General features: G+C 32.7%; 2 protein-coding genes and 1 long non-coding RNA gene across 3 annotated transcripts; 1 reads left to right on the plus strand and 2 right to left on the minus strand.

The window, feature by feature from the left end:
* Positions 1–513: 513 nt before the first annotated feature.
* Positions 514–1,174, plus strand: LOC145729074 (C-type lectin mosGCTL-1-like). Its single transcript, XM_081979686.1, has 3 exons — positions 514–657; positions 717–840; positions 897–1,174. The coding sequence occupies exons 1-3, from the start codon at positions 538–540 to the stop codon at positions 1,118–1,120; spliced, it is 468 nt and encodes a 155-aa protein (XP_081835812.1). The 5' UTR covers positions 514–537; the 3' UTR covers positions 1,121–1,174.
* Positions 1,175–3,421: 2,247 nt separating this feature from the next.
* LOC145729271 (uncharacterized) lies at positions 3,422–4,099 on the minus strand. Its single transcript, XM_081979954.1, has 3 exons — positions 3,939–4,099; positions 3,756–3,879; positions 3,422–3,699 (listed from the first exon to the last, which is right to left on the minus strand). The coding sequence occupies exons 1-3, from the start codon at positions 4,056–4,058 to the stop codon at positions 3,476–3,478; spliced, it is 468 nt and encodes a 155-aa protein (XP_081836080.1). The 5' UTR covers positions 4,059–4,099; the 3' UTR covers positions 3,422–3,475.
* A 9,988-nt stretch (positions 4,100–14,087) lies between these two features.
* Positions 14,088–18,056, minus strand: LOC145729267 (uncharacterized). The gene is made up of 3 exons (XR_014178323.1): positions 17,326–18,056; positions 16,560–16,742; positions 14,088–15,702 (listed from the first exon to the last, which is right to left on the minus strand). It is a non-coding gene; the product is annotated as an uncharacterized LOC145729267 (long non-coding RNA).
* Between the last annotated feature and the right edge of the window lie 222 nt (positions 18,057–18,278).

Here is an 18,278-nt window from a genome sequence, read left to right on the forward strand (position 1 = left end):
TGGGAACAACAAATTTGAAGTTTGATTTAGAAAATTTACATTACAAAAATAGCGGAAGTAGGGGACCTTTTGGGTTTCATTGTGCGTTAACATTTTGTCCGGCACGCAAGCCTTTAATCAACTTTGTACACTGATTGATTGCTTTTTAAAAAAAAGTTCTGTCAGCATAGAAACAACTTTCGAAATTTGATTTGATCTACATAAAATTCAAAGTTGTTAAAATATGGTACTAACAGTTCTTACAGAACTAATTTGTGAAGCTCGTTTTGGGTATTCAATAAATTTCAAGTTTTTATTGTCTTATTAGTCATTTGATCTTGATGAACTTGATAATAAAACAAGTTAGAATACAACAACAAAAAACGCTAGACATTAATAATAACTCTTGATATTTCAGTTGAAGGACTGATTTTAATGATAGGGCAGATAACTGTAGTAAAAACACAACCACTTTTGGAAACTTTCTGGAAACACTCAGCAATATTAAAAACTATATAAATGCTTTCTTATACTAACAATTCATTATTATCATAGAAAATGATGAAGGTTGCAGTGTTTTTGATTACTTTTTGCATTTTAGCAACATATGGGGAATCCGTGTTGCAAAATAGCCTCTTTCTCGCCGAACATGAACATTATGTGATTTCCAATGTTGAGGTAAGACTTTAATGCCAATTGATTTTATCAAATAATTGTTTTAATTGTAAACTGTTAAGCTGACTTACCTGGATGCTTATGCTACGTGTAAAAGTTACGGTTACACCCTAGCAATGGAACGTTCTGCAGAAGAGACTGCTGCATTAAATGCTGCTATAACTGCTGCTGGAGTGACATCACATTGTAAGTTTATACACTTAAAATTTAAATTTGTTCACTATAAATTTTCTTGCTTGCAGCTCATTTTATCGGAGGGGTCAAAAAGACTGATGGAGTTTTCCAATCAGAATGGATATGGCTAGAAACTGGGGATGCAATTGATTACTCAAATTGGTACAATAACCAGGACCATACTTATAGTTGTTTGGTGAAACTAGATCTACCCAGCTACAACTTGAGTTGGCTTTCTACAGATTGTTCATCAACTCCTCAATACTTTATTTGCCAGAAAATTGTTAACTAAATGCTGTAGTGTTTGAAAGTTGCTGAAATTAATAAATACAGTTCTAATACAAAATTAAGTTTGGATGCAAATTCTCACACAGTGTCTCTATCATACTATTTCCACAATTCATGTATCAGCAATTTCTAACTGAAGTCACACAGTTCACTGTAGAGTACCGTTTGTTGTTGCTTTTGCATAACAAATAATATACTACACTGACAATAGTACTGAGAGAGATTTTAGAAAAAAATGAGACTTCTAGAGTTATTCTATCTCTATATCAAACCTTCGAGACTGTAGAAATTTAAAAAGTTACTGAAATGTCATGTAAAAATAATTGAAAACTTTTAGAGATTTAGTAGAAGTACAAGAGATAGGAACGGTACAAAGTGCTTTTAGAGTTTTAATATGCATAGTCAGTTATAACCCTCTGGGTGGTTGAAAAAACAAGCAAATGTCAATTGTCAAGTTTCAAATGTCAAAACATGAAGTTTTCAAGTCAACTCTCCATCTTGAAAGAACAAAATGTAAAAATTGCCTATTTGGTCAAAACTTAAAGTAAATTTTCTCAATCTAAATATCAAGTTTGTTGTTCCCATTATGGGTTCTTCTTCAGTCGATTTGGTTGCGTCAAACTGATTTCAAAGCACACAACAAAATTCTAGCAACTTCCTGTATTCTGATATGTTTTATTTCCAGGTGTGTTCACTAAGCATATACATCACCAAACACATATTGGAAACGTTATTCAATATTGATTTAGTGGCATTTTCTGTGAAATATTACACCCATATTCTCAGTATTAATGTACGTTAAGTGACACACAATTTTACTGGCAAACAGGTAGATAAGAATTACATTTAAAAAAACTCAACGAATTGGTCTAACTTATTTCAATATAAAATAATTTTGAAAAATGATTAAATATGGAATTTCTTTATAAAAGTAATAAAAGTTTTTTATATACTTTTAAAATTAGCTGATTGTGTAAATATTGTTATTCTATAGTATAAAGCACAGTATGCTGAGTATAGATGAGTATACTGAAAACCAGACAAAATTAGTATGACGTCAAAGCCGCAAGAACTGGCAAGAATGCCAAAAAGTGGATTTAGATTAAAACACTATACCAGGGGCCTTCAGAAACGCTGTAGAAGTTCCAGGAAATTCTTAATACTACTGAACATTCCTTCAAAATTGCCAGAAGCCTCTGCAAGTGTCTGAAAGATTGTTTTTTTAGAATTTTAATTGGAAATGTCTCTAAAAAGGTCCTAAACCTTACATGATTTGATTTAATTTGCTAGAGGCCTCTAGAACTATATTGACAATGGCAAGAGCCTTTAAAATACTATTTTAGAGTTGTCAGAGGCCTCTAAAACTATTTTTAAACGCCAAAGGGCCTTTAGATACTACTGAAAAGCCTCAAATGATTACCAGACACCTCTACAATTGTACTAAGTTTTTCAGAAACTTCTTAGAGTCGAAAGAGACCTTCAGAATAATTTATTTGGAAATGCCAGAGTTCTCTAAATTAATACTAAAATATTCTCAAAAATTGCCAGATTCTTCTGCTTAGAAGTGTCCTTCTAAGGTTTTTAGATTCATTTAAGAATTTGCCAGATGCCTCTAATTACTACTGAAAGACTACAGAATTTCTTAAAATAATCAGAGGAGAAGTTAAAGAAATACAGAAATGGAAGCATGAAGCTGAAATGTTAAAAATTGCAGAACGGTTCGTAGTTTGTGTTTGATAAAAAAAATCAGAATACAGGAAGTTGCAATTGCAATTTGAATACAGGAATTTTGTTGTGTGCTTTGAAATCAGTTTGACACAACAAAATCGTAATTAAGAATAAAATAGACTGAAGATGATTGTGACTTGATTTAGAAAATTTACACTACACATTTGAAATTTTGACCAAATAGGCAAATTTCACATTTTGTTGACTTGAATACTTGATCAACAAGGAATTTTTCATGTTTTGATATTTGAAACTTGACAATTCCCATCAGCTTGTTTTTTCAACCATCCAGAAGGTTATAACTGATTATACATATTAGAACCCTAGAAACACCTTATATTTTTCCTACCTCTGGTACTTCTACTAAATCTCTAAAAGTTTCCAATTATTTTGGCATGACATTTCAGATACTTTTTTCAATGTTTAACTTTGACTCACCTTCCATTTTAAATTTCTTCAGTCTAGAAGGTTTGATATAGAGATATGATGCTGATACATGAAGTGTGGAAATAGTATGATAGAGACACTATGTGAGAATTTGCAACCAAACTTAATTTTGTAACCTAAATGATTCTCCTTCAGTATTAGAACTGTCTTTATTAATTTAAGTAACTTTCAAATACTACAGCATTTAGTTAACATTTTTCTGGCAAATAAAGTGTTGAGGAGATGCTGTACAATCTGTAGAAAGCCAAGTTAAGTTGAAGGTGGGTAAATCTAGTTTCACCAAACAACTATAAGTATGTTCCTGGTTATCGTACCAATTTGAGTAATCAATTGCATCCCCAGTTTCTAGCCATATCCATTCTGATTGGAAAACTTTATCAGTCTTTTTGAACCCTCCGATAAAATGACCTGCAAGCAAGACAATTTATAGTGAACAAATTTAAATTTTAAGTGTATAAACTTACAATGTGATGGAACTCCAGCAGCAGTTATAGCAGCATTTAATGCAGCAGTCTCTTCTGCAGAACGTTCCGTTGCTAAGGTGTAACCGTAACTTTTACACGTAGCATAAGCTTGCAGGTAAGTCAGCTTAACAGTTTACAATTAAAACAATTATTTGATAAAATGAAATGGCATTAAAGTCTTACCTCAACATTGGAAATCACATAATCTTCATGTTCGGTGAGAAAAAGGCTATTTTGCAACACGGATTCCCCATATGTTGCTAAAATGCAAAAAGTAGTCAAAAACACTGCAACCTTCATCATTTTCTATGATAATAATGAATTGTTAGTAAAATAATGCATTTATATAGTTTTTAATATTGCTGAGTCTTTCCAGAAAGTTTCCAAAAGTGGTGCCTAGAAAAAGTTTGTTTTGACTAAAAATTGTTTTTACTACAATTACCTATCAATAAAATCAGTCCTTCAACTGAAATATCGAGAGTTATTACTAATGTCTAGCGCTTTTTGTTTTGTATTCTAATTTGTTTTTGAAGTTTCATGATATTAGATTAAATGACTAATAAGACTAGAAATTTATAGAATATCCAAAACAGACAGCTCTACCATTGTACTAAGTTTTTCAGAAACTTCTTAGAGTCGCAAGAGGCCTTCAGAATAATTTATTTGGAAATGATCTCAAAATAATTAAAAAAATTAATTAAAATATATATTCTGGTGCATATTACCACTTTCGGAAATATTAGCATTAGAATAATTTTTTGCATTTTCTCATGATGAAGATATAGACTTAATTGCTAATTTCGCGATGAATGATAAGCAAGATCAAACCGATGTAAATTGATGCTTATAAGCTGACAAAACTTGGGAGCAGACCAAGAAATCTTCTAAAATTCTATTCTATGTTATTTAAAAGTTTAGAACTACTATACTTCTTTTCCTATACGAAAAACACGTTATCGAGTTCTCTAAACTACATTTTTTTTAAAGTATTTTTTTCACGTCATTTTAGGTATCAGATTCTGGAGATCTCATCAGCAGAAATTCTGTAATAAAACTGAAGAATTTTTAGTTTTGTATTTGAGAAAATACCAGAACGACAAATGGTAAATTATATTTTTTTGACAAACTGAATACTCCAAAATACCTAATCCACATTATTAGAAACTTACTGGAAAACAGACAATTAGAAATACGTATAGACAACACCCTTTCCTTTTCTTTTATTCCTCAACAAGGACTACCACAAGGATCGCCTTTATCACCCTTCCTCTACAATATCTACTGTCATGACATATACAACCACAATCTACTTGACAAAAACTACATAAGCAAACATGACTACATTCTACAATATGCTGACGATACAGCACTCATAGTTCATGCCAAAACTACGGCAAAAGCTGTAGAGGAGCTTCAGACATTAACAGACCACACGACGACATGGTTCTACAAATGGAGATTAACACCAAACCCCACGAAAAACCAACTACTCTTACCAAATCACAAAATAAAAGACAACTCTCCTACGATAACAACAGACGGTAATGTAACTACACCAAGCGCAGAAATAAAATACTTAGGGATAACACTTGACCAAAAACTCAAATTTACAAAACATGTGAGAACTGAAATTTTTAAACGAACTAAACATTTCAGAGCCCTGACGTACAAGAACAGAGGTATAAGCACAAAAACTGCAACTAAAATATACAAATCTATTTGCAGACCTCTACTCGACTACGGACACATACTAAGAGTTAATGCGACCAGCAAAACAAAAAAACACATACAAACTACAGAACAAATTGCACTTAGACTAGTAACCAAGATTAGACATCCTCAAAACCCGTTACATAACCCAACCAACGAATTACTCTACGAACGGACAAAAATAACAGAACGATTAACGAAACTAGAGGCAAAATGGAAAGGCAATCCCCACAACTGGACAATTATAAACCCCATCTCCCTCACAAGACCAAATAGACAATCTCGCTACGCCTTTACTCAATATACTCTGTTGGAACATTTTACTTAAAAAAAAAACTATTAATTTTAACCTTTTCTCTGTAAAACATTATTTTTTTTTTTTTAACAAATATTTATGTAGATACATTAAGCTTTGTTTCTGTAACATTGGCAGAAAGACCGGTAGGTCGATAGCCTTTTTCCTCGGAAATAAAGATTGTTTATATACAGGGTGGTCCAGTTTTAAATGTCAATAATTCACCAATCGATAGCCAATCAAAAAATAAGTTGACATCCTAAGGAAGACACAGACCTTCAAAATGGTTTAAATGCGTCGATATAGGGGGATAGTCTTTATTTTCTACTCTCACTGGATATTATTCAAAATTGACAAAAATGTCTACTTGGGTTGTTGTATTTTTTACTTTAAAATGGTTCAAAAGGATTCAAATTTGGTCATCTGTGAGGTTTACGAGTTAACTTTTGACACTGAAAATAGTCAAAAAACAGGATTTTTGGACTTCTTTTTATTCAATTAAGCACTGGTAACAGTCCGAATTTTTGGATTAATTTAATTCTAAAAATTAGTTTTTAAGACTAATATCGTAGCATTTAATGCCAAAATTGTTTACTTTCATCAATGAAGAGTCTAACTTAATTTTTACTAAAAAAAATTGTTTAAAATTCGATTTTTTAGTCTTAAAGCAAAGTGAAGCGTCTAGAAGTCAATTTAATACTGACAAAGCGTGAAATGGAATGTTTAAGCCTATCGAAAATGTAGAAATAGTTTTTTTAAGTCTGCTATGTCAAAAACTTGGTGAAGGAAACCCTAAAACTCGATTTTCCTAGCTGAAAGCAATTTTAAAGCCCTAAAAATAGTCCAGAAAATCAAAGTCTTCAAGTCAATTTTTATGAATCTAATGTCAATATCCTGTATTTAAGACTATTTTCAAGACTAAAATATTGAAATGTATTTTCAATCTATGAAAACTTACTTCAAATGGAAATTTTAAGCTTTTGATGTCACTTTTCATTGGTTTAGAGTTACTTTTTGGTGTCCAAGTCCATTTTCAAGGTTGAAATGTGTGAATTTGTAGTAAAAAATTGTAGATAAAGTAGTTTTTCATGACTACAACCTAATTTTTACGACTAAAGTTTTTCCACTTATCTGAAAACTATAACGACTGACTACAAAGACAGTTTTTAAGCCTTTCAAGTCAATTTTCGCAGTTTCCAAGTTAATTGCCAAGGCTGAAATCTTTCAATTTGTGAAAACTGGTCAAAAGACAATTTTTAAGCCTTTTAAGTCAATTTTCAACACTAAAGTCTTTCAATTTGTCTGGAAACTATGAAAACTGGCTAAAAAGACATGTTTTAAGCTTATTAAGTAAATTTTCACTGTTTTTAAGTTAAGTTGGGTTGATAGAGGGTCTTTGAACGTAATAACTCAATTGTCTCTTAAACGAAGCTTCAAATCAGAATTTTATAAGAAGTACTTATTTTGTCAAATTGGACAAGTAAAGTAAAAAAAAAACTGAAGTTTTTGAAAAATATCAATCCATCTTCCTGTATTCACGCTACTGGAAAATTTTGGCAAACGTCATTCATAATAAGTATTAATTTCATAATTGCTTGTTCTAAATTTGATCAAAATTGCTACAACGGTTTGACAGTTATGACAAAAAACTTGAAGGACTGTATTTTTCTTAGAAAGCATTTTTCAGGAAAATGACATAATATAATATTACAAATTACTTTTTACTGTAGACATTATTGACATTTAAAACTGGACCACCCTGTATATATATATTTTTTCTCTCAATATGACAAAAGCAAATATTGAGATATTACATTTTAGTAGCTCCAGGTCAAGAGAATTTAGTACTATACCATGGGGACGATTAATGTATTAAGAAGTGTGTTAATTGACGTGAGGAGAAATACGGGTCTAACATCTACCTGCAAACAGACCAAGGTAAAGCCAGTTCAGGTAGAAATCAAGATGTGTTGCAACAGGAGGTCAACAAATGTAAAGCACAATTGGTGGCCACTGGTTTAAGCTACATGGGGTCTCGACATAATTGAGACGACCGTGTGGGCAGGCATGTTACCTTTCTTAGAAGCGCTGACTATTAGAATGTGTTTAACAATTCAGATTCTTGTGTCACGCTAAATGATTATGTCAACGCTAGTTTAGGTCGTCGAGCGAAATTTTTCAGCGTTGGCAAGTAAGATAAACTCGGTTGAGACCATTTTATTACGGTGCACTTCGATATGGAGTGGGCTCGTCAGGCCGTCAAATTGCAAATTATACAGCGTTCGAGCTAATACGTTTAATCGCACGACGAACAAAGAGCCGTCAAAGTCTTGCACAACAATTCAATTACGGGAGCAAACGGGGCAGTTTCGAGCAACTCTGAACTGATCCGGGTTTGCACTAGTCTCGATGCTCTATCGTTTGTTGTTTAAGCTGCGAGGGTGACAGCCGAGATGTCTTTGATGTGTTACTGTCTTTGAGTATGGTTTTGTTTGATAAAATCCAGCAGGAAATGGACTGAAAATTCCATTCAACATTGTTTTACTTGTATAATACCTGCATTGGTGCAACTTGCTTGATAATTCATTTGGTAATGGAAGGTTTGCGGTTAACTTAACAGGCACAGTAACAATTAATCTGATTCTAGGTTAATCAATTGGTATTTTAATAAATTCTCGTTTCAATTACGTTCTACGTAACCAGGAATAACTTTAATCATGGTCTAAGTGCGAACCCTCTAAGATGCAATTATAGAGCACCTCTTTCTGATTATTGTCTCTTAAAGAGCTAGTTTATTGCATTATTTCGTATTCAAATATACTGATTTTAGAAGAATTGTCGTCTTCACAGAACTCAACACATTGTGTAGTTTGTGAAAACATTTACGTAAATACTGCACAATAAAATTACTAGTAATGGGCGTAAATTTACCGTGACCGGTAAGGTAAAGTAAAATTCAGTGCGACAGGAAAATTTATCAATTTACCAGGAAATTAATGGGTATAATTAAAATTTACTTGAAAGATTAAGACATTCTTTAATTTGAAAAGTAATAAATCTGAATCACTGTACTTTTCACGCACCCCCTGTATAGTAGCGACACTAACAAACTGTAAAACTTCCAGGGATTAATTTAGCAGTTCTTTACGAACAATTTTGCTCTCTATTAAATTTTTCGAAACTTTTACCGTTTCTGGGGTATTTAGCAAAAACTAGTTTAATGCAACAAATTTTTAAATCAGTTGAAGTTGTGATTTGAAATTTGAACACCCTGTAACTCGGTTGTTTTTGTTTTTGCGAGTTCGAGGAGGTTGTACCACTCAAATTAACCGTCTTGAGCTCCTCTTTCTAGTGGTGTTAAGCAAAAAATTCTATCTGAAAATTTGCGTGCAGGGTGACCAAGAACAGTCAATCACCATACTTTTCATGCACACCCTGTATACTGGAAGCAAAAACAGTCCTGTAAATTTACGATATTGGGTTAAGGAGTTGATTAGGAACATTTGTGGTTTTCTGCCATTTTTTTGTAACTTTTACCGTTTTCGAATTTTTTAGGAAAAACTAGTTTATTGCAACAAATTTTTAAATCAGTTGAAGTTGTGGTTGAATTTTGAACACCCTGTAACTCGGTTGTTTTTGGGAGTTCAGGGAAGTAAAACTACTCAAATTAACCGTCTTGAGCTCCTCTTTCTAGTGGTGTTAAGCAAAAAATTCTATCTGAAAATTTGCGTGCAGGGTGACCAAGAACAGTCAATCACCATACTTTTCATGCACACCCTGTATACTGGAAGCAAAAACGGTCCTGTAAATTTACGGTGTTGGGTTAAGGAGTTGATTAGGAACATTTGTGGTTTTCTGCCATTTTTTTGTAACTTTTACCGTTTTCGAGTTTTTTAGGAAAAACTGGTTTAATGCAACAATTTTTTTAAATCAGTTGAAGTTGTGATTTGAGATTTGAACACCCTGTAACTCGGTTATTTTTGCGAGTTCGGGGAGGTTGAACCACTCAAATTAACCGTCTTGAGCTCCTCTTTCTAGTGGTGTTAAGCAAAAAATTCTATCTGAAAATTTGCCTGCAGAGTGACCAAGAAAAGTCAATCACCATACTTTTCATGCACACCCTGTATACTGGAAGCAAAAACGGTCCTGTAAATTTACGGTGTTGGGTTAAGGAGTTGATTAGGAACATTTTTGATTTCCTTCAATTTTTTTGTAACTATTACCGTTTTTGAGTTATTTAAGAAAACTAGTTTAATGCAACAAATTTACAGATCATTGAAATCTGAAAATTGAATACTAAACAGTCAGGGACAAAATCGCCTGTAAAACCCACTTGGAGTAACCGAATCATCTTTTTAAGCACATTTTTGGAATCCTCATTAAATTTGCTATCAACTGACATAAAAAACACTACAAAGGCAAGTAAAGTCTTGGAGAAAAGTGGTGTCAAAGTATCAACAGTCAGAAAGACGGTTTGAAAGGACAGTTAGGGACCAAATCGCCTGAAAAACCCACTTAGAGTGAGAAAATCACTATGTTTTAAACACATTTTTGGAATCCTCATTTAATTTCCTATCCAATAACCTGAAAAAAGCAATAAAAAATTTGGTACAGTCAGGAAGAAAAGCGGTGTCAAAAGTTGAACTTCGAGAAACACAGTATTCGTAATTTACAGGTAATTTACCGGTCAAATTTTCATGGTAAAGTAAAATAGTTACTTTACTGGTAAATTACCCATCACTAAAAATTACTATAAATAAAAGAATTCTAAGAAATAAAATATGGTTTATATTATGTAACTAGTCACCTTAACAGACTGAAACAATCAAACATCACTTCTATCTTAAAAAAAAAACAAACACAAACAATTCGAATCTTATGATGTTTTTGTTACCGGAGACATGTTAGCAACGATTCTCGGCAACGAAATCGGCAGTTCGTTTTTCCACCAGTGGTCGCGCGTATTCACTTTACGCTTTCTACCGTTTGTTCTCCCGTCTAGCCTGCTCTTGCTATAACTACTGTAGAAATATAAAATACAGTTAAATAATTAAAAATGTATTATAGTAATTACTAAGTAATTATTGTGCATCATTCTAGGATTAAGTGTTAATGAAATGGGAAATCGTAAGAAAAATAAACCAAGTATTTTGTTTAAACATTTTTTAAGGGTTGAACATCGACCGTTGCTGGGGGTTTTTTTCACTAAATCGACTAAGGGTAGATATAGGAATATTATCCTGTCAAAAACTCAGAAAGGCCGGGTACTTTAAGGAAGTGAGGGTTAATTAAATGCAAGGTGGTGGAAAAAGTAGAAACATTTTACAATTTAAATTGTTTTTAAGGGTTGAAAATGGACCGTTGCTGGGGGTTTTTTTCACTAAATCGACTAAGGGTAGATATAGGAATAATATCCTGTCAAAAACTCAGAAAGGCCGGGTACTTTAAGGGATTGAGGGTTAATTAAATGCGAGGTGGTGGAAAAAGTAGAAACATTTTACAATTTAAATTGTTTTTAAGGGTTGAAAATGGACCGTTGCTGGGGTTTTTTTTCACTAAATCGACTAAGGGTAGATATAGGAATAATATCCTGTCAAAAACTCAGAAAGGCCGGGTACTTTAAGGGATTGAGGGTTAATTAAATGCGAGGTGGTGGAAAAAGTAGAAACATTTTACAATTTAAATTGTTTTTAAGGGTTGAAAATGGACCGTTGCTGGGGGTTTTTTTCACTAAATCGACTAAGGGTAGATATAGGAATAATATCCTGTCAAAAACTCAGAAAGGCCGGGTACTTTAAGGGATTGAGGGTTAATTAAATGCGAGGTGGTGGAAAAAGTAGAAACATTTTACAATTTAAATTGTTTTTAAGGGTTGAAAATGGACCGTTGCTGGGGGTTTTTTTCACTAAATCGACTAAGGGTAGATATAGGAATAATATCCTGTCAAAAACTCAGAAAGGCCGGGTACTTTAAGGGATTGAGGGTTAATTAAATGCGAGGTGGTGGAAAAAGTAGAAACATTTTACAATTTAAATTGTTTTTAAGGGTTGAAAATGGACCGTTGCTGGGGGTTTTTTTCACTAAATCGACTAAGGGTAGATATAGGAATAATATCCTGTCAAAAACTCAGAAAGGCCGGGTACTTTAAGGGATTGAGGGTTAATTAAATGCGAGGTGGTGGAAAAAGTAGAAACATTTTACAATTTAAATTGTTTTTAAGGGTTGAAAATGGACCGTTGCTGGGGGTTTTTTTAACAAAATCGACTAAGGGTAGATATAGGAATATTATTCTGTCAAAAACTCAGAAAGGCCGGGTACTTTAAGGGAGTGAGGGTTAATCAAATGGGAAATATTAAGAAAAATAAACCAAGTATTTTGTTTAAACATTTTTTAAGGGTTGAACATCGACCGTTGCTGGGGGTTTTTTTCACTAAATCGACTAAGGGTAGATATAGGAATATTATCCTGTCAAAAACTCAGAAAGGCCGGGTACTTTAAGGAAGTGAGGGTTAATTAAATGCGAGGTGGTGGAAAAAGTAGAAACATTTTACAATTTAAATTGTTTTTAAGGGTTGAAAATGGACCGTTGCTGGGGGTTTTTTTCACTAAATCGACTAAGGGTAGATATAGGAATAATATCCTGTCAAAAACTCAGAAAGGCCGGGTACTTTAAGGGATTGAGGGTTAATTAAATGCGAGGTGGTGGAAAAAGTAGAAACATTTTACAATTTAAATTGTTTTTAAGGGTTGAAAATGGACCGTTGCTGGGGGTTTTTTTCACTAAATCGACTAAGGGTAGATATAGGAATAATATCCTGTCAAAAACTCAGAAAGGCCGGGTACTTTAAGGGATTGAGGGTTAATTAAATGCGAGGTGGTGGAAAAAGTAGAAACATTTTACAATTTAAATTGTTTTTAAGGGTTGAAAATGGACCGTTGCTGGGGGTTTTTTTCACTAAATCGACTAAGGGTAGATATAGGAATAATATCCTGTCAAAAACTCAGAAAGGCCGGGTACTTTAAGGGATTGCGGGTTAATTAAATGCGAGGTGGTGGAAAAAGTAGAAACATTTTACAATTTAAATTGTTTTTAAGGGTTGAAAATGGACCGTTGCTGGGGGTTTTTTTCACTAAATCGACTAAGAGTAGATATAGGAATAATATCCTGTCAAAAACTCAGAAAGGCCGGGTACTTTAAGGGAGTGAGGGTTAATCAAATGGGAAATGGTAAGAAAAATAAACCAAGTATTTTGTTTAAACATTTTTTAAGGGTTGAAAATGGACCGTTGCTGGGGGTTTTTTTCACTAAATCGACTAAGGGTAGATACAGGAATAATATCCTGTCAAAAACTCAGAAAGGCCGGGTACTTTAAGGGAGTGAGGGTTAATTAAATGCGAGGTGGTGGGAAAAGTAGAAACATTTTACAATTTAAATTGTTTTTAAGGGTTGAAAATGGACCGTTGCTGGGGGTTTTTTTCACTAAATCGACTAAGGGTAGATATAGGAATATTATCCTGTCAAAAACTCAGAAAGGCCGGGTACTTTAAGGGAGTGAGGGTTAATCAAATGGAAAATATTAAGAAAAATAAACAAAGTATTTTGTTTAAACAGTTTTTAAGGGTTGAACATCGACTGTTGCTGGGGGTTTTTTTCACTAAAAGGACTTAGTGTACATATATCTATTACATTCTGGAGAGACCTTTGAAAGGCCGACTTTTAAGACCGACCCTTTTAAGGGACGTAAGGTGAATTAAATGAGCCCTGATGAAAATAGTAAGGATTTTTCTCTAAGTAGGATACATGTAGCTATCACATTTTTGGAAGACCTTGGAAAGCCCGACTCTTATTTTTTTATGGATGTATCGTAAAAAAAAAACATTTTTGAAAGATAATTCAGTTGGTGGTTAAGTACGTTCGTATTGGCAACATTGCCTTCTTTGACCAGGAGCTTGTTGCAAGGCTCAGCGTTTTCTATTTTCACGCGTGATGTCTGTTTACATTAGATCCAGACACGGCCAGGACGGTGTTCTTTGATGTAAGCCGACGTATAAGAAGCCGAAGTAGTTGGAAACCGCCGAAAAATTGGCAAAGCCTATATAAAAATTGTCTAGAAAGAATAAGAGTCATATCGTATTATTTATTTCTTTTCCTCACGTCTTGTAGGTATGCTTTTGTTTTAACGTTTTTAGGCTTAGTTTAGTTGCTCTGAATATATCTGACAAAGTGGTTGAATTGGTTTTGTTAGCGAATATAAGAGCGACTTTCTAGCATTTCAATTTCTGATATTTGCAAATAAAGTAACATAATTAAAACGAAAACAGGTTTATACTTTTACACAAATCTTTATAACATTAATTATTATTTTCAAACATCAGTTTTAGTGAAGGTATAATTGTCATTGTTGGCGTCTTTTTTGTGGGGCGTATATGGCAAGAGTCAAAGTGTAAGGGTCAAACTTTTCTATTACATTGTCATCTTATGTCACGACGCCTACTTTACAATTATTTTTGTTATGAGTGCTATACTCCGTGGTTGAAACACCCAATACGAGTTACAATAATACCTAACTTAACCTAATAAAAACTAGTAGACCTAATAGTACTAGTAAAATAAAGTAATTCTCAACGTCATTGACAAATTGAAAACATCGTAGGTTTTTGTTTTATTTTTAAATGTATATAATCCAGTTACAATTGTACATAAAATCAGGCACATAAACGGGCTCTATTGACTCATCATTTTATACAACTAATTGTTCAATAAAAGTTTGTATGAAATGACACAAACACACTTATTTTCCTAATAAAATATAAAAATACAGGGTATCTCAGAAATACATGTAATTATAAATAAAGAATAAATAGAATAAAATAAATAAATGTATTTAAAAAATATATAAAATTATTGAAAATAAACAACCTTCACTACCCACAAAGTTTGAGTTAAATTGATGATGATGGTTTTGCAGAAGTTTATAGTTTTGTATTTTTTAGAGTGTTTGACTCTCTATATCTCGAAAACGAAGAGTTTTCGGATCCACGTATATTTTAACTTTTTTCATATTTGGGCCAGCTCAGTTTATCCCTAAATTTACGGTACTTATTTCTAAGACACCCTGTATATTATTGAAATATAAACATAATAAATTGTTGGAGCTATGTTCTATAAGTTGGTTGAGGAGAGTTATTCATTTACTTTCGATTTTTGGGCTTTGCGTCTCACCGCATCAAAAAGGTTTGTTGGGAAAATGGAATTTTGCACTATTTTTAACTAAGTAGAAAATAACATTAACCTAGTCGTCCCAACACAAGACCACTGACTTAGGTTCGGTCTTGAACCTGAAAAACTTCAAGAAATCTGAAAAATAAAAAACAGCAGAACACAGCAAACAATAACTTATAATAAATAAACAACCTGATACTTAGTAATTTTGAATTCTGAGAAAGATTTTTTGTCAATTAAATTGACATAAATGTTTCGACTATTGTTGCAGTGAATGGTTGTAAAAATAAAACAATAGATAACCTTTGACGCGAAGCCCAAAAAACAAAAATAAATAATACATTATAGTGTGAAACAAGTTCATGTGTAAAGCATGGGAATCTTGAAAACAGTAAAAATAAAACTAAAATTTACAAATTATAATTTCCATAGGGCACTGGTAGAAAATGAAAGCAATCATGCATCTCACGATTTTATAATTTTTTTTATCTAATCCACACGCTATTTTTGGCATAACAATTTTTTTTAAATTTCGTGAGATGCACAACTGCCGTTAATTTACCAATGCCCTCCATAAGTACAAATATTTAGGTTTGTGGAAATATTTGGGCTTTGTGATCAAATGAATTATTTTGAAACCCTTGGAAAACTGCAGAAGTGCATAGCCCACTTTGCCCTGCTGAGGCCAATGGGTAAAACCACCAACCCCAAATTTTGACCTAAAAATATAAAATAAAACATAAAACATTCAGGTATTTATTCAGCCGAAAACAACTCGACTTCAGGTGGGTTTATAAAACCAATAAAATAAAAATAATTTAATAATATAAATGATCTGCTGTGGTTGAAAAGGGTTTACAGAACAAAATAAAAATTACTATAGAGAAACTACCAGATATTTATTATTACCTCAGCTGATGCCATCCCTAAAAGAAGTACAGGTAGTTGTATGTCTTCTAGCGTGATTTCCAAAGTAATAATTTAAGTCCAGCAAATAAATTGCTTTAATCCTAATTTGTTTTTAAATAATTGCTTTTAAAGGACTTCCCGATTTAAAATTTTAATTTATTCAAAACAGAACCAATCAAAATTAGTGTTTAAGGTTAACAAAAAAGGAAGTTAAAATAAGTTCGCAAGCTTATCTTATTTTATCTTATCTCTTATTTATATATTATTTTTTTTTTTTATAAACGCAACGCAACGACATAGCAAACAGCAACTTTCAACAATTATTTTATTTTATTGATTTTATAAACCCACCTTTCATATTGTCTCTGATACATTTTGTCCTTTTACTCAAACCAAAAAAAGCGCTCAATACTACCACAAAAAAGCTGTTACTGTTAGTAAGCATAAACAGAAAACGTATAGTGTGTAGTGCGCACCTTTTTTATTATAAAAAAATACTTCAAGTTTTATTAAAGTAAATGTCTATAAATAAGTACAGTTTTTCAATTTCACCCTGTAGTAAAAACCAAAATAAAAATTGCTGGTCACATCCGTAAATTACACGAAAATGTACTAAAACTGCAATAATGTATCTATAAAAATAAGAGATAGCAAACACAAAAATTACCTAATTTTTCGTGCAATGCCCTTGGACATTTTTAAGTCGGCAGACACGCAGTGTACCAGAGCATACTCGGGGTGAAAAGAAAATAAATCCCTCTCGACCTCTGAAAGTACAGCCGCTGGACTTATTTCTCCTCTATTGAACGCAACCCAAAAATGTCGAAATTCGACTTCCTTGATCCTATTCCTAAAAAATTCAAATGCTTACAATTCGGTACTTTGTAAAAAAAATAACATCGCACTATAAGAACGACCTATCTTGAGTTTTGTGTAAAACCACATACCGGGTGTCCAGAAAAAGCAAGAGAGGTTAATATGGTTATTTTTATTTCTCTGTAAGGGTGATTTAGTTGGAAAACTAAAAACTTTTAGTTTAAATTTCAATCTTGCAATTTTATCGTCGACAAGAAACAGGCATCTTGATTGTTTTCAGTCTATTTAGCTTTTTAAAAAATTTTCAAGAATGATAAAACTACAATTAGTTTGTAGAAAGTACATACAAAATCCAAAATTAATAAAAAATCAAAATTATGATCACAACCCTCAACATGACCAGTTCAGTTTAATAGTTTTATAGACGCTCTACGACTTCAATTTAAAAAGTTTTACAATAATTACCCAACTGAACAGACACAAGAAAAAAACGATTTTTAATGTTAATCTGTTATGTCCCCGTGTTCTCCTGGACACCCGATATAAGTTACAAATTTGTGATATTTTCAACTTTCTTTATGCTAAACTGTAATTTATTTCTACTCAAACATACTTACATTGCGAATAAGAAACAGTTTTCTTAGATGAACAATTTGGAAATAACTCCCTTGGGACACTTGGGAAACGAGTAGGCAATTCCCAGTTAGCACAACAACGTACAAGAAGCGAATGAACTGTGAAGTATTTAACCGTGCCAAAGTAACTGGCAAATTTTATAAAGTTGGTTGCAATAATAACGATTTTCCAAGCAAAGTAAAAGCTTTGTAAAATATCCAAGAAATTAGAATTACCAACACCAAGGCAAAAGAGAATTACATGACTGTAATTTCTCTGTTTGAAGAGATTATATTTACTTGTTAAAATGACCGTTAAAAAATATAAAAATAGGCGAAGACAAAAGCTGACTGGCCTAATTTATTATCTTAATCCTACACTCCATAAAAAGAAGTGCGTCCCCCACCGGCACGCGCCGATCCATAATCATTGTCGGCGCTCCTTTGATATAAAGAAGTCAAATTTTCTTGAAATACGAAATGTCTGCAGTGTTGTCATAGTTAACAAAATTAAATAAAGGATCTAGATACCCTTATAAGTGGTATTACAAATACAATAATGATTGATATGGCAAATGAGTCAACAACCATAACCTACAATTACTGAAAATGTCTGAATGAACTGCTAAGTCGATTTAGCGAAAAAAACATCCAGTAACGGTCGATTTTCGACCCTTAAAAACAATTTAAATTGTAAAATGTTTCTACTTTTTCCACCACCTCGCATTTAATTAACCCTCACTCCTTTAAAGTACCCGGCCTTTCTGAGTTTTTGACAGGATATTATTCCTGTATCTACCCTTAGTCGATTTAGTGAAAAAAACCCCCAGCAACGGTCCATTTTCAACCCTTAAAAAATGTTTAAACAAAATACTTGGTTTATTTTTCTTACCATTTCCCATTTGATTAACCCTCACTCCCTTAAAGTACCCGGCCTTTCTGAGTTTTTGACAGAA

This window comes from Ips typographus, linkage group LG5, assembly GCF_016097725.1.
Source record: "Ips typographus isolate SLU linkage group LG5, UJ_Ityp_2.0, whole genome shotgun sequence".
Classification (NCBI taxonomy): Eukaryota; Metazoa; Arthropoda; class Insecta; order Coleoptera; family Curculionidae; genus Ips; species Ips typographus.

What these genes read in the sequence shown, in the direction of transcription:
- LOC145729074 (XM_081979686.1), top strand. Translation starts at nt 538, where the DNA reads ATGATGAAGGTTGCAGTGTTTTTGATTACTTTTTGCATTTTAGCAACA. An exon ending in ATGTGATTTCCAATGTTGAG is followed by an intron (nt 658 to 716) that starts GTAAGACTTTAA and finishes TAAACTGTTAAG; the next exon opens with CTGACTTACCTGGATGCTTA. An exon ending in TGCTGGAGTGACATCACATT is followed by an intron (nt 841 to 896) that starts GTAAGTTTATAC and finishes TCTTGCTTGCAG; the next exon opens with CTCATTTTATCGGAGGGGTC.
- LOC145729271 (XM_081979954.1), bottom strand. Translation starts at nt 4,058, where the DNA reads ATGATGAAGGTTGCAGTGTTTTTGACTACTTTTTGCATTTTAGCAACA. An exon ending in ATGTGATTTCCAATGTTGAG is followed by an intron (nt 3,880 to 3,938) that starts GTAAGACTTTAA and finishes TAAACTGTTAAG; the next exon opens with CTGACTTACCTGCAAGCTTA. An exon ending in TGCTGGAGTTCCATCACATT is followed by an intron (nt 3,700 to 3,755) that starts GTAAGTTTATAC and finishes TCTTGCTTGCAG; the next exon opens with GTCATTTTATCGGAGGGTTC.